Genomic DNA, 25140 nt, shown 5'->3' with positions numbered 1-25140 from the left:
GTTTGCAGGCCTTGATCCCACCGAGGCACCTGACTGAGTCAGTGGGATGTTGGCTTGATTGAACCACTTAAGTGCCCCTCACTGGCTCTGACAGGGTTGATGGGTCGTATAGAAGATTGGCTGTTCCTGCTAGATTTCTGTGCGGTGTTCCCATGTATAAGTCTGGCCCCGCCCTGCCCATGCCTCACCCTCTGCCCCGCCCCCTCCCTGTACCCCAGGAGCAGCAGGCGCAGGAGTGCCGCCCGTACGACGCCACGCTGATGCTGCCGGTGCTGCGCACTCCCGTGGGCATGGTGCTGGACGGGGCGAACGTGGGCCGGGGTTACGGCCTGGTGGAGGGCGAGGACCGCAGGCAGTTCGAGGTCAGCACGCTGTCGGTGGACGTGTGGCACATCCTGGAGTTCGACTACAGCCGGCTGCCCAAGCAGAGCATCGGCCAGTTCCACGAGGGCGACACATACGTGGTGAAGTGGAAGTACATGGTGAGCGCAACAGGTCAGTGCCCCCGCCCGCCCACCTGCCCGCCTCCCCCTCCGCATGCACCTGCCGCACCCCCTTACCCCGCCATTCCACCAGTCATGCCCCCATTTATTCCCCCATTCTCACACACACACACACATATACATACGTACATACATACACACACACACACACACGCATACACACACAGATACACACATGCATACATTTTTTTAAGTATTGAAAGCAAAATGCTAAAAATCCAGCTGAACTAAGGAAGGTTAGAAATGCAAATCGTATATGTACAGAATTGTCCACAATTTAGCAGTACACACAGTACTGATAGTGATAATTATTCCGATATTTAGACTTTTGCAGATTCTAGGTGTTATATGAAAGAATGTGAAGCAAAAAGGAAATTATGGAGTGTAAATGAAGCTGGTTGAAGTTTTTGACGGCTAACAGCTTCTAGGATTCTTAGCAACACTTAAACAATTAAGCTGACGTCACTGGAAACCAAAGTAGAGACATTGTACCTAAGTTAAATAAGGCATCAAAATGAAGGGATATTCAGCACATGGAGGCCCAAGCAGTAGAAAGGCCAACTGCCCTAATTTGTGTAGCCAGCCTGGCCCCTGGCAGTCTCACCTCTGTTCAAATGTCTCCTGACACTGGAGCAGCTTTAGCTGGGCATATCTCCAAGCACTCTACCAACTTACAAAGCAAGTACTTACAGAATGCTCACCTGCATAGCATTCAGAAAACGAATGACACACTGAGAGCCATTGGGGATGCGTGCAGTTGGTGAAACAAAGCTTGGTAAAAGGGTGTTTTTGAAAGGGCAGGATATGGCACCAAAAATATGCAAAAGACAAAGGTGCATGATCATTACTGGAGCGTAAGTGCTTCAAGCCCTCTTTAATACTGAATGTGTCTCCTTCGCGAGGGAGCACAGTACAATTAGCTACAAAAAAGGTTTGCGTTTACTGAAAGATCGTTGGGGTTATGCTGCAGGGCATATCATCGAGAATGCTGTAATGGTCACCAACCCTGAGCCGCATGAAGCAGCATGTCTTCACATAACACCACGAAAAGGAAGAAAGGCAGTGTATTCTTAAGTGGGTTTACTACAGTGAAATTTACTGCCGGTGTGATGTCATTACAATAAGGTCTGTCTCTCTCTATCTCTCTGTCTCTCTCTCTCTGTCTCTCTCTCTCTCTCTCTCTGTCTCTCTCTCTCTCTGTCTCTGTCTCTCTCTGTCTGTCTCTCTCTCTGTCTCTCCCTCTCCCTGTCTCTCTCTCTGTCTCTCTCTGTCTCTCTGTCTCTGTCTCTCTCTGTGTCTCTCCCTCTCCCTGTCTCTCTCTCTCTGTCTCTGTCTCTGTCTCTCTCTCTGTCTCTGTCTCTCTCTCTGTCTCTGTCTGTGCATGCACAGTTGGGAAGAGGCAGAACCCGGAGCAGGCTCGGACTGCGGGCCCTGGAAAGGAGAAGTGCGCCTATTTCTTCTGGCAGGGCCGCAACTCGACGGTGAGCGAGAAGGGCACGTCGGCGCTGATGACGGTGGAGCTGGACGAGGAGAGGGGGGCTCAGGTAAAACTCGCACGCACCAGTGCCTCCCGCCCGCCGCCTGTGGAGAGGGCCCGGCCCTCCTGCGCTGTGTGTAACCTGCGCTCCTCCTACCCCCTGACCCCTGCAGGTCCAGGTGCAGCAGGGAAAGGAGCCCCCGTGTTTCCTGCAGTGCTTCAATGGAGGGATGATCGTGCACTCGGGGAAGAGGGAGGAGGAAGAGGAGAACATACAGAGTAAGCGCTGCTCTGGCCCAGCACTCACCCCCCCCCTCCTGCCAGTAGCAGCCCCCACCCCCCAGATTCCCTCTCCTTCCCTCTGACCCCCCTGCGACCCCCCCCCCCCCCCCCCCCCCCCCACCATCAGTATGTAAATAGTGTGAATTTGTGGAAGTTCAGGACAGGAAGGTATATGTTTCTCACGGTATGGCTGGTGGACATTACCCATGCTTGACACATAGTACATTGTGTTCAGATGGAATAGTTTGTGCCAGTTTTTTCCTGTCTGGACTGAACAGTGGTCCTGTTTTGAGGCGGTTGAATAGCACTGACTGTTGCTGTTTGCAATTTTGTGCAGTTTTTCTTTGTCTCCTGCAACATAGAAGAATAATTTAATAATTTGGTGTAAAAGGATTAGGCTCACAATGTTCCAAGTGGAAGTGTACCCAGCATAAATGGAATGAAACAGATATTGTAGTGGGGTAGTAGTATCTACTGTTCTGTGGTGAAATTTCTTCAAAATGGTCACATAAAGAATTTTGCTAATAACTAGCATAGATGGATGTGGATGGTGGTGGAAAGTGTTGCCTTCTCTGCATACGGGACTGCATCTTCAGTGCTGTGACTTCTTCCCCTCCTCAGTGTAGATGTGCAGTGGAGTCAGTGTGATCCTTAATAGCTTAAACCATTTAAATCAACCTATCAGGGGTTGCTTGCTGCTCCGGTGTCAGGCTTCAGCTTTACTTTCATGATGATTCTTTCCTCCGCAGATGACTGGCGCCTGTATTGTGTGCGCGGGGAGGTGCCGGTGGAGGGCCACCTGCTGGAGGTGGCGTGTCACTGCAGCAGCCTGCGGTCCCGCGGATCCATGATCCTCCTCAACATCAACCGGGCCGTGATCTACCTGTGGCACGGCTGCAAGACCCAGCAGCACACGCGCCAAGTGGGCCTCACCGCTGCCAACAGGATCAAAGAGCAGTGAGTCCAACACCGCCAGGCTCATCACGGGACACCAAAGGCTAGCTTCAGGACTCAAGGCCAATGTTTACAGTTGGAAGCCTGTTATAGGAATCTGCTATCTTCTTTCTCCTATCCTGTAGTCTGACGGTTGTCTGTTAAAGATCATTAGGGGATGAAATAAGCTTCAGGACTTTAGGCCAATGTTTAGCTTGCAGGCTTTATAGGAATCTGTCTTACCCTGTAGTCTGATGGTAGTGTTATAAAGTTCATTAAGGGATGAAACAGTATGCAGCAATTTTGTTTTGATTTCTGTTTTATTTTTTTGCGAGTTACTCTACTCAGAGAGCTGGGAAACTTTTGTTTTTCTTAAAAATGTATTTCTTGTATCATGGTGGCACAGCTTTGGTCCTTTAGGTCCACTGTGCACTTATTTTTCCAGATATTTAAACTACTAATAGTCAGAGATCTGGTTGGAGTGGTTCAACTAGCATGATCAAACCAATAGTGTTCTTAATGAAATACCTATGTGCCCAGGAGAAAAATATGCTTCCTGTACTGTGACCCTCTGGGAGTAGGACCGGAAACCTCCATTTACATTATGGGCGCCTTCAGTTCAGATTGTGTTCGGTTCTGAAAAGTCGTTATCTTGAGTTGCCTCTGAGCACAACCGTGACACCTGTCTGTGTGTTCTCAGGTGTCCATTGGAGGCGGGGCTACACAGCAGCAGTAAGGTCACCATTCATGAGTGTGATGAGGGGGCGGAGCCTGTAGGCTTCTGGGAGGCCTTGGGAAGGAGAGACCGGAAGGCCTACGACTGCATGCTCCAAGGTACTGACCTCAGATCAGTGGTCCAGTGTAGTCCCACCTTGTTGAGGCAGAAGACAGAGACAGCATGTATAAACAGTACTACTGATAGCTCTGTCAGAAGATCACCCATTTTAAATTCAGTGTTGTCCTTCAGGCTAAAATGAGTTGTTGTTTTAGGAAACTGCTGCTTAAGAATCACATTAAAACATGACCTGCCTTCAAATGAATTATTTTCAGTTTCCTTGCGAATACATTAGAGCAAAACAGTGTGAGTATATGACTTGTAATTGTTGACAAATTAACACCTACTTACAACTAAACAACATCAGATATGGGTCAATCTTAAGGTTAATCTTAAACAGTGAAGTGACTGCAGTGTTTTGCTATGTATTTTAATAAAGCTTTGTCTGATTTCAGATCCAGGAAAATTCAACTTCACCCCGCGGCTCTTCCAGCTAAGTAGTTCGTCTGGGGAATTTGTGGCCACAGAATTCTTTTACCCTGCCAGGGACCCTGAGCTGGTCAGCTCACTGCCCTTCCTGCAAGAGGATCTGTACACAGCCTCCCAACCAGGTATGCTGAAATGAGCACTGACCCCAGGTCAGCTTCATGACTTTTTTTTTAGGACTTCAGGACTTTTCATACAACGTCAGGGGATTACAGTTAAGCTTGGATAAGCTGATCAGGGATCAGCTAGAAGATAACTACCCGGGACCTCTGAGAACACCCTAAGAATACATCCTGTGTATTCTTACAGTTTACGGGTATCAGGATAAAAATAATCACAAAGCATACCATAAGCTGTCTTTAGAGTGCCAGCATGAATTCTCAGTCAAACTGGTGAGTAACTCAATACCTGGGCATCAGTGGGTCAGCTGCCCACTTTCCTTAATTAGTGCGTGCATTTTCCTTCAGCCTCAGCTTTCTAACTTTTGTGGCAAACAAAGTTTAAAATATAGCCCCAGTTCCATTTAGATAAGCATGATGTTAATGGATATTGAAGGAAACATTATATTACATACATTTAGCAGGTGCTCTTGTCCAGAGCGACTCCCAGCACAATAGAACATAAGTGTATCCATTCGTGTTAAATGAGCAACAGTGTCAGACCAGGCTAACAACTCCAGTGAGCGTGAGCATAACACCATTCAAGCCCTACCACAAGTTAACTTGTGCAATCTGACTAGGCAGTGGAAGCCTGGAAGGAGGTGGAGATTGAGGTGCAGTTATGCACTTAACTGCGAGATCCCGTCTCACACAACTGACCCTGTATTTCTGTCCCTGAAGCAACTATCTGTTCGTTGTGCACTTTAGGGTGTCGTGAGTGTATCGCTCTGACGGCAGGCTCTGATGTCACTTCCTATTCCTGTGTCGCAGCCCTGTTCCTGGTGGACAACCTGCACGAGGCGTACTTGTGGCAGGGCTGGTGGCCCCCCGACAGCGAGAGCACCGGCTCCGCCCGCATCCGCTGGGACTCGGACAGGAAGTGCGCCATGGAAACGGTGCTGCAGTACTGCAGAGGTGACGGAGCCTGTCCTTCAATGTCCACTTCTCGTTTCAATATGCATCATACCCAGAAATGCAATCTTTCTTAGGATGGTCAAAGTATCCAAGTATGCAAGTCAGTACATTGATCACAAGGACATTTTGTCATTTCATTTTGCATTTGAGTTTTACAGCAGTGTAAAACTGTGTACTATCTCCTGGGTTGGGAGGGTGTGGGATGTGTTAAGTGGTTCTTGTAGGGGGACCGTGTCTGGATCTGTGGTCGTGGGAAGGGACCGTGTCTGGATCTGTGGTCGTGGGAAGGGACCGTGTCTGGATCTGTGGTCGTGGGAGGGGACCGTGTCTGGATCTGTGGTCGTGGGGAGGGGACCGTGTCTGGATCTGTGGTCGTGGGGAGGGGACCGTGTCTGGGTCTGTGGTCGTGGGAGGGGCTGTGTCTGGGTCTGTGGTCGTGGGAGGGGACCGTGTCTGGATCTGTGGTCGTGGGAGGGGACCGTGTCTGGATCTGTGGTCGTGGGGAGGGGACCGTGTCTGGGTCTGTGGTCGTGGGAGGGGCTGTGTCTGGGTCTGTGGTCGTGGGAGGGGACCGTGTCTGGGTCTGTGGTCGTGGGAGGGGACCGTGTCTGGGTCTGTGGTCGTGGGAAGGGACCGTGTCTGGATCTGTGGTCGTGGGAAGGGACCGTGTCTGGATCTGTGGTCGTGGGAAGGGACCGTGTCTGGATCTGTGGTCGTGGGAGGGGACCGTGTCTGGATCTGTGGTCGTGGGAGGGGACCGTGTCTGGATCTGTGGTCGTGGGAGGGGACCGTGTCTGGGTCACTGGTACTGGGAGGGCATGTCTGAATCTCTTGTCTTCTCTATCTCAGAGAAAAATGAAAAGAGACCCCAGAAGTCGTACCTGATCCATGCTGGCCTGGAGCCGCTCACCTTCACCAACATGTTCCCCAGCTGGGAGCACCGTGAGGACATTGCCGAGATCACCGAGAGGGTGAGCATTGACCGCTGCCCTGAATGCATGACAACCAAACACTGATGTTGGTTCACATCTGTTCCATGTTAGATGGACTGTTGGATCGGTGGGCAGCATGGATATTTCGGTTATTCTGGGCTCTACAGGCCTCAACAATTCAGCTGTTCTCCCATGCTCATTATTTCCCTACTGTACAGCAGTCAGATATACAATTACTCTGAACAGCAAGGATGTTGATCAATACATGTGCATCCATGACAAATGTGACAATTTACAGTTCTGCAACATACTTGAGTTTTTAATGAAACTGTGGTAGCTTTTGATAGTTTTCATGTTCAATAGTTGTTCTAAAGTGTTTATAAGGTATTGAGGTGAAGTAAGAAAACCTCTTGTCCTGTCATGTTTGGATGTTCTCTGCGCCAAACAACTGAGCCAGGATCAGCTTTCCTTCCTGCTAATTCTGCCCTCGTCCATTTTGTGTACCAGGTGCACTGATCTAGGATCAGCGCTCAGGGAAGAATCTACCTATTCTTTTTCTGTGCTTTCAGGAGGCAGAGGTGTGCAACCAGATCATCCTGGTGGAGGACGTGCTGGCCCGGCTGTGCAAGAACACCTACCCGCTGGCCGAGCTGCTAGCACGGCCCCTCCCGGAGGGCGTGGACCCCCTGCACCTGGAGCTCTACCTGTCAGATGAGGACTTTGAGGTGAGGCCTCCACTTGCAGTTACATTACATTACATTACGTCATTTAGCAGGCGCTCTTGCCCAGAGCGACTTCCAAATAAGTGCATCACAATGCTAAGAGCAGCTATCGAAAAGTACCAAGTTAAGTGCTAAGACAGTGTAGAGTGCTTTTTTGAATAGAAAATAGGGATAGAGAGAGAGGAAGGTACACTAGAGATTGTTATGCAGGACCCACGCTCTACTGCCTCTCACTTCTGTGCTCCAGCTCCATGCTCAGAGATAGTGAATTTAATCCATCTCAGTCAGGGTAACACGTGACCATAAAAACTACAAGACGACATGTTTCATATGTGTTCATTATGTATTCAGTGTAGCTTCATTTTGTTTGGATGTACTGTCCAGGCGCTTGTAGCGTTTTGAGCTGTATCCTAACAGTGATGTGCTGTTCGGCACTTCCTCATAGGCCTCTTTTTCCGTAATGCCATGCTAGGATCATGTGTATATAGGTGAAGGCAAAATAACTTCTGTTGCAGTCCGAGTGAAATCCTATCTGTTTGAAACGAAGTTTCCTCTGTAGGTTAGTTTCCGTTACTGGGGTGTTTGTCCAGGCAAGCACTGATGACACTGATTCAGGAACATGAAGGTGTTTGTCCAGAACAGTGCTGTGCTGATCTTTGCCATTCCTCTGGATGGTCCCTTTCCTTTTTGGTGGTGTGGGCCGTGGGTTCTGACATGTTCTGCTCACCAAAAACTGCACAACATTAGTTCCAAAACTAGGGGATGAGGCCCCCTAGGGGACTGTACCGTAAGTGCAGCCCTTCCATCTGCTCTTCCAGAACTTCCACACTGTGCTAGGACCTCTCTGATTGGATGCAGCTGCATCAGCTTTCCTGAACCCAATTACACTGTGCTGTTTATTCACCTGCTCTCTGTGCAGGTCTGTAAGGCCAGGTTTATTTTAGCAGACCCTTTTAGCAGGGTAATTAAGAGCAATCACAACTTCAGAAAATAAATCGGCCAATTAGAATGTGCATCACAAAGTATTGATTACGCTCCTTTTTGCATAACTGTCAGGGCAAACATAGTTCTTGAGAAATGGCTGGGAAAATAAACCAGCACGCAAAAAGCCCCCTGATAACATCAGCTCTTTTCACAGCTGGACAAGAACATTGCGTGAGTGCAGGCAGTTAAAAGACCTGTTTAACTGTGAGAAAAGAGAACTCACGGATTCAGTGTTTGTTTTTCCGAACACACCTTTCACTTGAACATCAGCCTTTCAGGGGCTATTTACTGGTCATGTGCTCGGAACATGGTGTTTCACTGTGAATCCAGCGTAACATTCCTTTAAATGAGGTCGGTCACTGACCTCTGATCAGTCGAAGCAGGACCTGTGCAGGGGAGTGCAGTAAATGAAAAGTGGAGAATTCCGTTAATAATGCATATTCTATTCTCATCTCTTCTGACTGCTTACCTGACTGAAATTCCAAGTGGAAGCATGACATCTTAATCACCCTTGGTAGGCCACACTGTTGGTTTAGCGTGCGGCTGCCATTTTGAATATGACAACTGAGGGAGAGCTGAACGTGTCACACAGTCCTGTGGGTCTTTCATGTGTCATGGGGATCAGCGCCCATATGAGGAAATAAGGCTCTCATTAGATCACTGCTGAAGGTGTGTTGCCATGGTTGCAGTTGACCAGAGAGAAGTAGCTATCATGAAATGTCTCTGGGGGGGGGGGGGGGGGGGGGGGTGTTGGGGGTTGGGGGTTGAAAGATGTGCAAGCTGACATGCCCCATCACCTTGAAGGCTACTGTTGTATGTTCTGAAAACCCAGTTAACCTTTGACTTCACCTTCCAGGATGTAGGGGCTTCTGGGAAGGTGAGTTCTGTGAAGTGTGTAGTGGTTGCCGCACAGGGCATCACCCTTTAACCTCTGATTGGACTGTTCTTCCTCACCCACAGAGCTGTTCTGCCTGCCTCACACCTCAACATCGTCTCTCTCTCTCTCTCTCTCTTTAACCGAGCACCACAAACAGCTGTCACTTTTCAGGAACCTGTTGCATGGGTTTAAAACTGCTTTCACAACAATCTGTTTGGGTTTATATTAATGTGATTTGTGTGTTTTTATTATTTGTTAGTGACCTTTCTGTTTGTAGCCATCAGTGTTAATTATGGCTGTAATTTGATAAGACCCCTCTGATTTTCAGCATACGCATGGCAATGATTGACCTCTCACCATACAAATATATCACTACAGTTGTATTTTACATATACAAACTTCCAACACTGGTTTTGAGGTATTCTTAGTTCATCGGAGGAGGGTAGAAAGTCAATAGCCTAAAATGTTTCAAGTGATAAATGGTGGTACACAGTCTTACAGATACTTCCACTGAAAGGAATACAGATTTAGAAAGATGGGTAAGATACTCAGTCTCCAAAAAGGTTAAACTCTTCTGCAAGGTTTACAGCAATTAAACCCCCTTTAACGTGACTGTTTGCGTCCACAGAAAGCATTGGAGATGTCCCGGGAAGAATACGAGGGACTCCCGGGCTGGAAGCAAGTGAACCTGAAGAAAGCCAAAGGACTGTTTTAGAGCGAACTGCCAACCCAGCGACTGTTGCCAGGGCGGACGGACTGACCAGATTGGCCACTGAGGTGACTTCAGCCCCCCAGCCCCCCCCCCCCCCGCCAACTGTGGGGGCCAGCTTCTCCTGAGAAGGGGCGATGAGAGGAGGGGCGGGGAAAAAAAGGGTGGAGGATCTCCTGAGGCGCGCAGGCCTCTTGTAGCGTTTTGTAATGTTTCCTGTTAATTTTGTAGGAGAATCCTGAGGAAGTTTGAGTGGCTGTTTTCCAGGTTAAAAAACCAGGCCCTGCCCTTTTTACTATTGATAGATATATCCTTTACATGCACTTATCGTACAGGTCAAATTGCAGACTGCAGAAAGACATCACCTGGCCACGTACTGCCTGTCTTTGTAAGGTTTATTATTTTTTTTTTGTGTGTTTGTGCGTTATAAATTTATATTTATGTAAACACCTTATAGGGAAAAAAAGAGTACTCCAGTCTGTTGTATTTACTCTGAAGGGTTTGCGCCATGTTGACAGATTTATCTGTCTCCTGCTTACTGAAAGGAAAACCGCATGCCACTGGTGTACCTATCAATCCGCATTCAGAAACATCTGTGGTCATTGTTGTGTCCTTCCTCACCTGTCGGGTGCTGAGATGAACGGCGATGTATTTTAAAGGCATGGAATTAAACGACAAAATATAAAATTTAAATGTATAGTGCCTTGCTTTCGTGTACAGTTTATATACAGAAAGATTCTAGTCTGCATTTTGAAGACTGTTTTTTTGTGATAAATGAAATTAGAAAATAAACACATTTTAAAATCCTCGAATTCAGTTTGGACTCTGTGTCGATTGAAGTGTTTTTGTTCCACTGTTTTGTCCAGTTTAGATTTTCTCACTGTACTTCATACACACTCAAGGCTCCTCATATCTCTGCACTGAGACCTGTTGGTTGGACTCGGCAGCTCGTCTTTTGTTCTTGACCAGCCTCCTCAGCGCGACAGTGCCTTCACGCCACACTTAATCACGTGCTTAAACTTCAGCGCACTCGCGGGACAACCTGAGATGTGTATGTAATGGAAAGCACATGAAACCACATAAAGTAAGTGTAATTTGACATTGAGCCAGCTAAGTGGAGAAGAAGAAGGTAGGTTCTGTACATATTCCACTGCATGTGATCTTGTTGTGCTCTTCCTTTTGGCATTCTCTGGTGTGGCACCACTCATTTCACTTGCAATATGCTTGTATGACAAGTGTACATTGTCTCCCCTAGAGCTTACCTTGATTTCCCTTAATTGTGATTATGGTAAAGTATAAGAAGGATATGAGTGAAGACCTTTATATGAACCATTGTTTGGCAGTGTCAGTTGAGGTTTTATTTGATTTCCATTTCTGACAGTTTAATACGTAGATCTGGTTTTGCTTTTCTCTCCACCAGTCATTGCTCAAAGAGATTGAGAATGACAGCTATGATTTCCAAATGTCTCCATGTCGTCTCTTCATGTATGCAGTACTTCATATGTCCAGCAGGGGGTGATGCACGCCCTAAAATTGCTGAAATCCGAGGACTACTGTGCTGAAGTGAGTTTCCTGATGCTTTCTATAAAGTGCTATCACACTCTCTGTACGGTGTTTTTAAAATGACAGTGAGTTGGATCATATGAGGTGGTATGATATAAACACAATTTACCACTCACACAATAATGTGCTTAATAAACATATTGTGACAGTTTACAGAACTGAAGCCAGTGGTAAGTATACACGTTTTATTTTTTTTGTGAATGTTTTTATTTTTCTTTATCGCACCTTGTAGTATACATGTTTTCTGAAGCCTGTAAACTTTTACTTAAACACTGACAGGCTTTTATTGATTTCTACTGTATTCTAATGCCCCTCGGGAATTTTAATCAACTGAAGCAAATAACTTGCGGTGCATTCAATCCTTTCCGATTTTATAGCTGCGGTTCATGATTACTTGGGTGTAAATGTATTCATAGCTGCTTTTGCTTATTCCAAATTCATTAATTTGGTGGTAATATTGTAGTGTAAACGAATGCAACGTCTCCTCCAGTGCTGAAGCATTTTTAACTGTGTGTGTGTGTGTGTGTGTGTGTGTGTGTGTGTGTGTTTGTTTGTGGGGGGGGTGCTGTGTGCGTTGAGCGTGCTGGCAGGTCAGAGTCCCGATGCGAAGGCTGATTACAGGCTGAAATTGCTGATAATTGCAGGCTGTGCGAGTTCAAAGGCGGAGGAGACCGTTCCAGCTCTTCATGTGTGACAGGGAGCCGTGGGCGTCTGCGGACGCGGGGGGGGGAAATCGCTTCAGCCCGCTGCCAGGAGATGCCAGAGAAACAGCTGGGCTGCAGGGAGAAGGCCACATGCGCCCCCCCCCCCCTTTCCAGTTTGCAGAAAGAGAGGGAGAGAAGAAGCTGTTTACTGGGTGAAGCAAACGCCAGAGCTGCTCTACTGGTGACCCTCTCCAGGTTATAAGTACATGGTTTACCTCCTGGTAAACGCTAGGTTCTGTCACTTTTGCTGAGTTTCTTTTGTCTTTGCACTCAAAGCATACTTTATTCTAATTGGCCCAGACATTGTGTGTGACACAACTGGACCAATCACAGGTGACTGCACATTGTGTGTGATGGCTAAAGCAATAGCATCAGTGCTGTTGTTGCTTCACAAGTTGGTGCATACTCATCTCAGTGCTGTGAATGAAATCTCTCATTTTCATACATAACTCTTCAGAGGGTTTCAGGATTTTGAACAGATACATATTTGGATCGTTGTCTTGTTTATTTGATGTTTTTAATGTGTCTATATGTTTTGTGCTGTACCACAAATTGCCTCTTGGAGGATATTAAAGTTTTCTATCTATCATATATATATATATATATATATGCTTCAGGAAGAGGTTTATTCAGAGACATAACCTGCCTTGTATAAGACAAGCTATTCAAATGATTTGTCATCTCAAAGATTTTTTGGTTTATAAAGTTGCCCCAGCGAATGGTTTTCTCTCCTTATGAAGGATCTAGAATGATCTATAATACTGAATATCATTTATACACTTATATTCAGTATTCACAGTTTACTAATATTTTCAATAATGATACTGTTTTCACAATGAGTGGAACACGTCTTTGAATTTTAATGCATGTGTCAAGGGTAACTGATCAATACAATACAACGTAAACTAAGCAATGATTCCCCATTTGCTGTTTCTATTTATTGTCGCTCTCTATCCACTCTCTCAAGCTGTAAAGTTAAACTGACGTGGCCGTAGGCTATAGTGTTGGCTCTGCGTTGCCTTTAATCTGGTCCATGTGGTTGGAGACCTAAAGCCAACTGTGTCAGCGTGACCAGGGATGGTCTGACTGCAAACCTGGGAGCTGAGACACCAAGAGCACGCAGGTCAGACCGTGAAAAGGTGGAGAACACTTGGCAAGGACCTCCGGGGTAGGAGCAGAAAGTCTCTACCAGGGTGTGATGCTCTGTAGCCAATGAAAGCATTTAAAAAAAAAATGCCCCAGGTTACCAAAACCGAAAACTCGGGATGCACGTGTGATAGATAATCAGATTTCTGAGGCCCTGCTGGCTTTTAATATTACGTATGTTATTTAAGAGACATGCAGGATTATGGGAAGCTCTCAGGTTTTGTGCTTTATCTGTAGTCAGCAGTTTTTCTTTTCCCCATTTGCCTTTAATTTCTTATAACTTAACTGCAATAGACATAATATCTTATCGCTCCCAAAACATTTATAATGAAGCTTGTCTGAGAGTTGGAAGAAACCCAGCACAGAGTGAATTGTGTGCAGAATGTTTCTTTGGGCAAGCATTCAGCATCAGGCTTAGAGAAAGGGCACTGCTGCACTTACAAGGTAGAGGGGTAAGCTACTTGAGACATCGCTCTGTCATTTTTTCCCCCAGAAAATTCTGAGTTATAGTCTACAGTTATAAGATATGAAAGATTTAAAAGAGGTAGTCATTCCCCCTATTAGGAGTCCTGACTGAAACCCAGGGTGAACATTCCTACCTGCTTTATTATTCATGGCATTATTCAGAGATCCACCAGTGGGTGGTCAAGTGCTGTCACAGTTAAGCGATCCTTATCTGAGAACTGATTGGAAGGAAGTTAAGAGCTGGGCCTATCAGACGGCTCAGCCGCTGTCTGGGTGCTGCCCACGCTTCTCTAAGCAGGAAGGTCTCCGGTTTCCTCTGCATTCCAGAGGCTGAGGAAGACGCAGCCGCTGAGCTCCTGCCCCAGATTATCTAAAAGGAAGAACCACACCTCCTCTTTTCTTCATCAGGCAAAGGGCAAAATGGACAGATGCGTTTAAAATTTAGACTGGATTTGACCAGATGAAAGTGTGCTGTCATGACCAGGTGCTTGGACAAGGAAAGTTTTGAGATGACTGGTAACTAGGCCCTTCACATAATTCTTGTTGTATCTAGAATAAGAAAAACGCACAGTGATCACTTCTGGCAGTTTTTTTTCCAGAACGTGTTCTTTTGTGATGTATTTATTGAATATTCTGTTAATATTATTTCCCTATTCTTACTGAGGATTTTAATGTTGCTGTAGGACCTTAAGAGCCCACCACCTTACCTCAGAACAACAGGTTGAAATTTGGACAAGAGATATTTGTGCCTAAATCAAGGGGAAAATCTGCAGCCCCTCTTGGTTCTGCTGCGATATCATGTCCCGGTGCATGAATTACGCCCTCTCAAGTGCTTCTCTTGGGTCACGAAGCGCCTGGCATTAACGCATTTAGGGAGAACGGATAGGCCAAGCTGAGATTCTCATCAAGAGCGCTACAGTACAAGTGGATTATGCAATATTCGCTCAGTGGGAGTGGAAAGTGCTGTATGCACTACACCCATACACATTACCAGTGCATCCCACATGTGGAATAGGAGGCACATATATACTGCACTGTGCACACAGCATTGAATGTCCTGTCACTGAATATAGTGCCCTGTTAAAGCCCACACAAGTAGAAGAACTCGTACTTTGGTAGCCAAAATGTGTTAATATTAAACCCAAACTTTATTTAAAATGGTCATTTTAGCCTAATGGATAAGCCTTGTGGATAAGGCGTCTGACTTCGGATCAGAAGATTGAGGGTTCAAGTCCCTCCGTGGTGGTTGAAAGTTTTAACAGGCGGCGTTTATTTCAGTTGTGAGATGTCAGGACCCCATCCTCAGCTTCAAATGAAAGCAACACCTGATGTACAAAACAGGAAAAAAAATTCCCTTCTCCTCTGTAACCAATGTAAGCCGCTCTGGATAAAAACATCAGCTAAATGCTGATAATGTAATGTAATGTAATGATAATAAACAAACCAACCAGCAGTTTCTCCAAAGCCTGGGTCCAAGTGTTTCGGTGAGTTCCCTTGGAATCTAACTTGAGAGAAGTGGATAAATGGCTGTTGATTTGAGCCCCAAACGGGCGTGTCCGTTTCCCCTTCCTGTCACCTGGCACATTGGCATTGTAGGCAACAGAGTGGGACCCGTTCTGTCAGACTGTTGGAACACAGTGCCCCCCCCCAAATGACAGAAGGGTGGGGAATTAACAGATCAAGGTGCGAGCGTAATTAAAACATCAGCCAATGCTGATTCCGCCATATGCCACAAACAAAACGCGCGCCGAGCAGTTTAAACACGCGGGTAAGAACAAAGCGCGGGGCTGGGGAGAGCGGGGCTCTGTCAGCTGTTTTTGCAGAGGCTCTTAACCATCTGCTGTGTTACTTATCAATTTCCGGATTAACATAATGTTTATGATGTTAATTTGATACAGTGTCATCGGCGCAGAATGCCACTGTTAAGGCTAAGCAGCATTATCTCTCAACACTCCCTCTTGGCCCGCAGCCAAGCCTGTGGATTTAATTGTTTTCCTTCTCTGGAAAAATTTAAAAACAAGTGCTGCGCAGTGGGAATCATAATGTAACCTGTCTTCCTGGTTTTCCCCTGGGGGTATTAACCGTTTATTTGAATGCAGTTCTCACCACAAATAATCTGCTTATAAAGTGCTTTTATTTATATAGTGCCTTTCAAGGATCTCAAAGTGCTTTACACTGGGGGAGGGGAAATCCAAACTACCACTGCCTCACACTGTGCATTATGAAGGGGTTTTACATACAGTACCATCTGCCTGTTATACATGGAGCAGGCCCCTCCAATCTCAAGGAAGAGAGAGATACTTCAAAACCTTCAAATACTTCAAAAAAAGTGATTTATGTCTGACACGGGCAGTGAGCTCTACTAATAATCCTAGATATAGTTATCACAATGGAGGAGGGAGAAATGTGCATATTTTTTCCCCGTGTTTTGGTCAGAGGGGTGTTCACCCCGCCCCCCAGGCACAGATAACAGACACTCCCTTGCCTGGCTGAATGCTGGGGGAGTGAGAATGTACTGGTAGTGTTTCAGCGTGGTCAGTTCACCTGCAGCTGTGAGATGCTGGCTAGGCCAATAGTCTGGAGTGCTAAAAGATATGGGCGAGACGTTTGTCTGCTCTCATGTTAGCTCCTGTATTTCATTCACAATAACACAGGCATTTGCTTATCTGAGGGCACAGAATACCGCAGACTTGGTCCTCTGATTCAGACACTCAGGATGCTTTCAATACACTACTTAGCCAGGATCACTTTAGCCTACTTTTAATGGCAGCTCTGAAACATTTTGTGTGTAATCCTGATATCTGCCCCAGGTCAGTGCTTGGGAGCAGAATCTGCTGTATCCATGACAATTCAGAGCAGGTTGTGATGGGAAGGAGGAGAAACACAAACTCAAAGGAGTTCCTTCTTCAAGCAATTGATTTTATTAAAATGGTATTTGCACCTGAAGAGAGTGTGCATGAATGTGTCTCCGGACTGTGGTCTCCACCACACGCCACTTTTCTCTCAGATTCACCTGCCTGTGCATTCAGCAAGGGAACGAACAGACCCTTCGCCATGAGAATCCGGTTGTCCTTTTCAGACTGCTTCCTCTACGCCACTGTTTGCGTCCTGGTGATTTCACAGGCTGAGTTTAGTGGTGACCGAGTAGACTGTGGCTTCCATTCATACTAAAGCCTTGTCCTCAAATCTGAGTTGCCCATTCATGTTTGTAAATGTATTATTTTTACATGGGGCTGGGTACATGTGAATGGTTCTTTTAGATTTGTTGTTCAGGCAGAAGTATAAAATGCACAGCAGTTAGGCCTCTGAGAGATGGGAGCTGAGTGATGCCTGGAGAATATTGCCTTGGCAAAACACAGGGTCTCTTGGAGATGGATCCAGTTGAGCTCTCTGACCAGGCAAGACATGAACCTCGTTATATCACGTCACTTTATTTTTCTGAGGAGGGCTGTGGTTGGGAAACATGCACTTCAAGGGGAATTCCATACAGCAGTGTTGTCTCTCTTTCAATCACCCGCAGTAACATGGTCGCATGACCCAGCATGTGGTTGTTAACCTACTGCGCGCCACAGTGGAAACTGACCATCGGGTGTACTCGATCTACCTGAATCGATATGGCTGGGTTCAGAGAAACTGGCAGTAGACTTTTCTGGACATCCAACCAGAGGTGACTCAGCCAGTCAACTAGCAAGGCAGACAAGTGACTCACCCTGGCCTGCCACGCCTGGATAACTTGACGCACTTGAGTACCGGGAGACAAGAAGCTGAGGTTTCCAAGTTTATATCTTGGGAACGTAGTTATTTGTTTTCTTCTTCTTTGTCTGAAATCGCATGATGCTCATTATTCCAAGGGTGTTCACATCCTTGAAGGTTAAGAAGTAAATATTTGCGATTGGAAAAACGTGACATTTATACACATTTAACATTCCTGTTTTGATGTGGTCTGCCCCCTGGTGAGACCACAGATCCAAAACTCTTATTTCCCATGTGCTCAAGAATGCAGGAAAATCTGGCTTGTTTCTTACAAGTAATTAGTCTAGTCAATAAGGCTGAGAAGTCACCTTTGACAAGTTAAATATGCGCAGATATGATTGCATGGACTATAAAAAAATCATTGATTTATGTTAATAAATGTACACTTGTAAATGGATATCCTGTGAAAAGGAGACCACCTCTACCATTGAGAAAATTACATGGTGTGCCTTCAATTCACCTAATCATTTACATGCAAATGGAGTAATTAAATGAAAAAGCTATAAGCTAAATGCATCAATGGCATGCAGTTTAACAGAAGCACACTTGTATGTAAGAACATAATTAATTATGCCGTACCTCACCAGAGAGCCTCAGTCTCGAAGGAAACTCTCAGGGGAGTCAAAGTGTTAATTGTGTACATGATGTTCACATGACGAGGTTCCGGTGTCTGGTGCACCATGAATGAATTCTGTGTACTGAGGGCAGCGGGTGTGATGTATGCCCCTGACAGCCTTATGTGGCCTCCACCATATCCACCTCCCTTCTGTCCCCCTCAGTTACAAAGTGGAGAGTTTGGAAACCCCCTGTGACCCTGCCTGATAGGACTGTCAAACACATTCAACATCACCGACTTAAAATCTGTATAAAACAATCCATAAAGTATCAGGCTATGTTGTATCGGTACTTCCCCACAACTGCAGCAGATTGTCTGCGTAAAACCGCAACCATGTGAAGTTCCATAAACCCTTCCAGCTCACATATACAGGAAATGAAAACCAGAGTGGAAATAAAAAGTTGAGAACACGTTCCCATCGCAGGCATCCAGGCCAGGCGTATTTTATCATGATTATGCTTTGGATGGGGTAAGGGCATACCTGCCCGCAATTAAACCGGCTGATAATGACTGACATGAAGCAGGGCCGTGACACTATATTATTGCCGAAGGCTGTAAACCGTGAACGTCTCCTTCTAAACACACGAATGCCGCAATCATAACGTGGTCAACATATCCCTTAAAACCTTGCTAGTGTGTGCTATTCGCTTCAGGCAGGTTACACACCTGCACTTGCTTGTGGATTTTTTTTTCTGGCAGGTGAAACTGTCAGCCAATCACCATCTGTGATGCAGTCTGAGGGAGGGGCTAAAGGACTGTACCATGCATGACATCGCAGTCCTTGGCCTGTCGGTCCTGGCTCCTCCTCTGCCAGGTTATCGTGTTGCAAGCACTCATGTTTTGGCCTCCAGCTGAGTGCAATCTGTTCTGTTTTGTGCCATTTCCCTCAACAATGGAAAACAAAACATACGTTTGGCGTCCAAACCGTTTGTATCGTTTGGCATGGTGCGCTGCTTCAAAGGCCAGGCTGACCCTATTCGTGTGTCCTAAAAAGCTTACCATGGAGACTCGGGTCAGGTGACTGACTTCTCACCTTGGATGAGGGACAGCCATTGGTGGTTGAATAACCCCTTTACATTTAACCGTGTCTTTTAAACATATTTCCTTGCGATGAGGGAATGAGACTTCACAAACACCAAAATGGGTAGAGCTGGCATGTGCGTTTATCACAAAATCTGGGTCACCGATCATCTGAAAGGAATTGAGATGATTAAATATCTTTATGTACGGTTCCTGTCAGATGCTGGCGAGCTCTGACACACATTCATGTTCGATGGTTATGTTGCGAATTTGGAGGAGGAAGAACATTCCTTGAGGGTATGCCAATGCAGCAGTGGTTTGGGCTGCATAGCCGTTCAAATGTCAGAGCAGGCGTCGTCTCCCTTGTGCTTTGTGGAAGAGTGCTATAATGGCTTCAAGTATGACAATGCATGTTTACATAAACTTTGGTTGCAGAGAGTGGTTCAGTGGTCTGTTAGGGGAGATCTGAGTGATGCAATGTCCCCAGCCCTAATTTAACCTCTACTGGTGCTGTAGACCGGTGAGCTTGCACTGCTGTTCTGGTGTCTGAGCGGTGGACGAGGACATGCTGTAGGTTGTTTACACAGTGTGGTGCGGAAAATAGGCTGCATCTTGTCAAATGTGACAATTAATAGGACCATGAGACTAGGCCATGTATGGCCAGTTACTGCTCAGACCAGTACAGTTATTCTAACTCTCTGCTAACAAGGGGGGGGGGGGGGTCTCTGGTTGTCTCTAACCTTATGGAACTAGCAGAACAATCTGTAAATTTGGAAATGCACCTGCGGGTTTTGAACAGAAGAAGGTTGCACCGGATCAGTGCCTTTACACGATTGGGTCTGGCAGCTGCCTAGACAGAATATTGAAAAAGTAATCTGAACTGCAAGGGACGCGTTTACATTTTCCCTGTTGAAGCCTCGGGTTTGTGACTGACACATCGGTCGGAATTTGGGAAAGATTTGTTCTATCTGATTTCGCTTCAGTGGGATCACGTCGCCGGGGCTCTGTCAAAGTGCCCATCAGCTTTGCCCAGTAAACTTTCCCATGAACCCCGGGGACCAAGTAGAGCAACGGGGTAGAACTCGCACACAGAGCATCGCAGCTGCTGTCACACTTAGAGGTATGAGTCTGCCGTCAAGCATGGGGGAAGGTGGGGGGGGGTATCAGGTGGGTATTAACTCACTGACAGAGAGGGTACGGGTGACCTGGGGAGATCTGTTGATTGGAGCCCCACCCTCAGACTGCCCTGTCCACAGTCGGTGGTCTTATGGTACTTACGGTATGGAATGGGTGTCGACCCCTAGCTGTGTAATCAAGGGGCTTTAAAACCCCATCCATTGGGCTAATGCGTGGTATACCCAATGGGAGCTGCTCTGTTCCTCTGCCTTAAAGTCCCTGTAACATGTCCTGCACTTAAATGCTGCTCGCCATCAGCAACTTCAAACAAGAGATTATTATTCTGAATTATACAAAAGATAAGTGTACAGTCAGTTCACCATGGTATGGTAGATAGCGCTGCAGCACATCAGCTGCAGAGTCCTTGGTTTGTGTTTGTAAATGTCTATCGCTTGAGAGGTCCGTTTGGTGTACAGGCATCGTCAGGGATGGTTTCCGGTAGTCACCCCCATACCCGCCCACTACAAACCAGCACATTGTTCCACATGTATATCATCTTTCCAAGGCCCTACAGTGGAGTGTGTTCATGAATAATAGGGCAATTTTGTGTTCCCAGCACGTCATTAGAAAGGGTATCAGACCATCAGACCATCTCTGTTCTTAAAGTGTCCTTTCATTCTAAATAGTGTAATGTAATGTGTAATAAAAGCCATGGAATATGTTAGTCACCTTAACGTAAACATTCAGAGATTAGCCAAATCACAGTTAGCAAGACCAGCCTGGATGGTACCAGCAATAACATATTCACTACCAAATGTTAACATATTCATATTTTTATGTAATACATGGTTTTTCAAGTTTTTCTGGTACAAGCTGTCAGAGTATGAAAAAAGAGAAAACCGAATTCCAGTTGGCTTTTCAACCAGGACAACTGACATCACATCATGCAGTATAAGAATTATTCTCTGCCTCTTGTCTATTTTAAATCCCTCCTATTGGTCCCTGAAGCCCAGTGCATTGTGGGGGATGCAGTTTTGTGGATTTGAGAGCGTACCAGAACTGCTCAGCCCCCACCCGAGACAGCCTCCACAGTGCAGACACCCCAACAGTCAACTTGACGTATAGCGCAGAAGGCTCCTAAATCATGGGAACCTCGTCAGGGCTGCTTGGAAATCCAGTGAGATATATGTACAAGCGTACAGCTCAACCTGATAAGTTGTTCAGCTTGGCTGCTCACGAGAGAATTTAAGATTTGAGCTGTTGACAATTTTACAGCGCTGCGTTTGGGAGCGCTGCCCAGCCTGTGACAGCCCTGTGTGGCTGATGACGCTGGAAACATTTCAGCTGTACATCACAAACACAGCATAACCGCATAAAATAATTTAGCCCGGAAAGATCCATCAGCATTCAAATGCTGACCAAACAAAATGGAAGGATGAAAAACTACCAATCCTTTTGAAAAACGCTTGTTGAATGATGAGCTAAGCTGCAACACAAAAAGCGGGCATCGTATCCAGGCCACAGGTTGCAGGGATAAATGTGGAGCCTTCATCTACCCTGCAGAATCCAGCTCCCTCTCATTCTTAGCTCAGGTCCAGGACATCAAAGCCACAGACTGGCCTCCAAGGCCAAGAAACATGGGCACTTTTTTTGTAAAATAAATAAAATTAAAAAAAAAAAATTAAAAAGCTGTATTTTCAGCTTGGGTTTCCTTTAAAGGACTGGGTGACTCCATGGGTGTCTTTAGGTTTGTGGTTGCAAGTGGAGGTGTGATGTTTCTGCATGATTGCTTTGCTGCGTTCAGAGGTCTGGAATTGTAATTATGGCTTTGCTGAGGTGGGTGTATCATCATGCAAAACAGAACTGACCAATGATATGGCGGTGTCCCAGGCAGAATAACGAAGCAACTGAAAATAGTGTGTATAGCAGGAAGAGGATGTGATGTCAAGCTTTATTGTTGATGTTTTGTAAGGCATTGCATAACACAATTGGGGACAGTGATGGTCTTTAAAATTACTAATCTTAATTTTGTTAAAACCAAGATGTCATGCTAACAGATGTTGTTTATCAATGAAACGTAGCAGATTAAGTTAAGTTAAGTGAAGTTAAGTCAACATTCACCTAAAGAGAATAAAACCTGGCTGTGAACTGGGAGGCTTTAAGCCAGGAACACCTTGCTGTTTTCATGCAAGTACATTGCTGCAGTCCCGGGGAGAAAAATGGTTTAACCTCGCACTGGGAGCGGGGAGTGCAATGAACTCAGGCCTCTGCCGCACTCATCAGTATTCCCATCATCTGAGTGATATCTGAAATGACTCAACCTGTTTTAAATCATTAAGTCCTGGGCCGGCTTGTGTAAGCACCTAATCTGTCTTCGTCCGTAAGCAGATGGCTGCTTGGATGCAACAGGTAGATTAAAAAGAACGTCCATCCGGAAAACAGGGGGGGCAGAGAGTACGAGCCCTTTCCTGAGCAGTGGAATTCAACAGGGTGGATGTGAGGAAGTGAGCTGCATTTTCAGTTGAGCATAAATAGGACAGTGCATCAAGATTACCTGTTTGATACTATTTTAGCTCTTTAGGGTTTGAGAATGTTGCCACTGCGCAAAATGGAATATTGAAAATGTATGAGCAAATGTAGAACATCAAGGCAAACCAAAATCCTGGAAGCTCTTCATTCCTAATTACTTAAAGCAGCAAGATAATAGCTCTGAAAAAATACCAATAAATAAATAAACTAAATAAATCCTGTCCGATTACAAGAATGGTTGACCTGTCAAACCTGTTGAAAACCCTAACAGATGGACCCCTCTTGGTGGGTTTCACAGTGAGCTATGGAAGCAGCACTCTCAGCAGGGCGTCTGAAGTCCTCTGCTGATGCCACTCTGGCCCTGCCCAGAACCTTAAAGCGACACAAGAGTTAAGGGCACCACATATACAAATATCCCCTAGGACACAGTCAGTGCACTCATTCTCTAGGGCTTTTAGAGGATTGTCATGCTATGTAGAGTTTATCTGCAGGAGAGCATGTAGGTAAAGTAAGGATTTCATCATTGAGAAAAGTTACAACTTGATTTCATGCCTCTTTGTGTTATACACCCAGTGACAGGTGTCATTTCGATAATCAGTCTGACAAATCTTCAAAAAAAGGTATTTGTACTTTAAGATGTCATGGAAATGTCAGCATCACTCTCAGATGTTCAGAGCTCAGAGTAAAGGTTTCAGGCTTGTAAAAACCAGCAGAGAGAATGAGCTCTCTAAGGATGTGTCAGACCTGTTCTGTGACAGAAAGATCAAAATCGACAGGAAAATATCTTCACCCCACAGACCCCAAGTTGAGTGGGATAGAGGAAGTGAGCATGGCAAAGCTTCAAAGCTGTTCCTAACGCCCATGGTGCATTTCATATGTGGAAGACGACTCCTCTCCGCAGAAGGATGGCCACCCAGCAGGAGTGTGAGGAAGTGAGGAGGAGGCGTAGACGAAAAGAGCATACTGTAACGCTGAGAGACGATCCGCCAGGCCTGTGTTTGGCACGAGAAGCCGCTCAGCGGTGACCAATAGGATGGAGCACTAACCCAGCTGCTGCAGCGGAGTGAGGAATGCTGGGATATGAGCGCTGACTGTCTCTGTTCTGAAAGTATCCTTTCATTCGCCCTTGAACGCAATGCCTCATGCTCACTCCAGAAGGACAGGATGCTGGGTAGAAGGGGCAGAATGAGGGGTCAGGCCATGGCACGTTATTGAGCAGATGTGTCATAGCAGACGTGTTAACCCACTGATCTCAGATCAGAGCGGGGGTGCCACAGGAGCCGAGACCCTGCTGATTGACAGGAACCAATACCTTCCTCCTGAAAGTGGCCAATTGCTCTAAGAGGGATTGACAAGCTCTGCCTTTTAGTTTACAGTATAAAATTTTAATAGAGGCCCAGTGTGATAGGTCTTATTCACTGCTGTAAAAAACCTTCCCACAACATATCATTCCCTCATATCATGCAGGGCTTACGTAATACTTTAATTTGAGACTGTGTACAGTTACAGCAGTAAGAGCTCTACCAGATTTGCACATAGCCCTTATCCATCAGTCAACCATAATATTTTCACAATATATCCCCATTATAGGAAAGCTATCTTATCTGTGTCCTGTACTGTAATACCGATGACGTTGATATTGGCGTTGTAAAAGGCTCCGAGTCTGTCTCCGTTGTGGAGACATGGAGTGATGTGTTTCACATGTGCCATTTGCCAGAGGAAAATTAAAACCCACTGAAGCGGGCTCCACAGTGACTGAGCCTGGCGCTGAATCTAATTTCAAAGAGACACGCGGTCTGCGGCACATGAAACGTAAAACTGTAAATGTTAATGTTATGGTACTGTAAATGAATCAGAAATAGAAGTGAGCCCTAGGTAAGTGAAAGTACAGTTAAACAGAAATGGCATAAATGTTATTGAGCGCTCTCGTTTTCTTTACTTTCGTGTTCACTTTGGCGTGTTTGGCTGGGGGTTTGCGATGTTATTAGCTCGAGGCCAGACTGGTTAAAAATGGAGCACTGAATTTTCATATCAAGCCTCCTTGAAAGCAACACTCTCCTTTCAGTGGCCTGTGTATGTAGAACAGTGCATCATGGGATAGCACTTGGGAGCTATTGGCATGGAAACCACCTGTCTCATGAAGCATTTAAAGATGCATACAGTGGTGCTTTCTCCTCACCCTCTTAGTTGCCTGCACTTTGAACTATGGGGGCCAACTGCAGTCAAGGCCTGGGGTGCTGTGTTATTTCTTTTCCTGCTTCAGCAGGCTCCACTCCACTCACTCTCTGGGACTTAAACAGGTCGGAAGCAGGCTTTGGGGCACCAGGGCCTTTCAGAATATGCCCATTGTCTTAAAGCACAAATTAATCCGTTACAGCAACTGGTTAAACCATTTCATAAAAAAATGAATGTTCCTCACATTTACTTTATATATATATATATATATGTAGGTGAGGTACTGTGTCATATATTAAG

The 25140-nt window shown here is 45.9% G+C and overlaps 1 protein-coding gene across 1 annotated transcript in view; it reads left to right on the top strand.

The window, feature by feature from the left end:
* Window positions 1–10544, top strand: part of LOC118770911 (supervillin-like) — a 52347-nt gene extending 41803 nt beyond the window's left edge. Inside the window, exons 32-42 of the mRNA XM_036518680.1 lie at window positions 219–495; window positions 1893–2047; window positions 2154–2259; window positions 3012–3219; window positions 3896–4029; window positions 4426–4581; window positions 5386–5529; window positions 6379–6500; window positions 7031–7186; window positions 9024–9044; window positions 9673–10544. Coding sequence (XP_036374573.1) covers window positions 219–495; window positions 1893–2047; window positions 2154–2259; window positions 3012–3219; window positions 3896–4029; window positions 4426–4581; window positions 5386–5529; window positions 6379–6500; window positions 7031–7186; window positions 9024–9044; window positions 9673–9759 — 1566 coding nt within the window. The 3' untranslated portion in view covers window positions 9760–10544. The remainder of the gene's footprint in view (window positions 1–218; window positions 496–1892; window positions 2048–2153; window positions 2260–3011; window positions 3220–3895; window positions 4030–4425; window positions 4582–5385; window positions 5530–6378; window positions 6501–7030; window positions 7187–9023; window positions 9045–9672) is intronic.
* The last annotated feature ends 14596 nt before the right edge of the window (window positions 10545–25140 follow it).

The sequence above is a fragment of the Megalops cyprinoides genome, chromosome 24 (assembly GCF_013368585.1).
Source record: "Megalops cyprinoides isolate fMegCyp1 chromosome 24, fMegCyp1.pri, whole genome shotgun sequence".
Taxonomy (NCBI): Eukaryota; Metazoa; Chordata; class Actinopteri; order Elopiformes; family Megalopidae; genus Megalops; species Megalops cyprinoides.
Note: the sequence above shows the minus strand (reverse complement) of the source record. Positions and strands in the feature narration are given on the sequence as shown.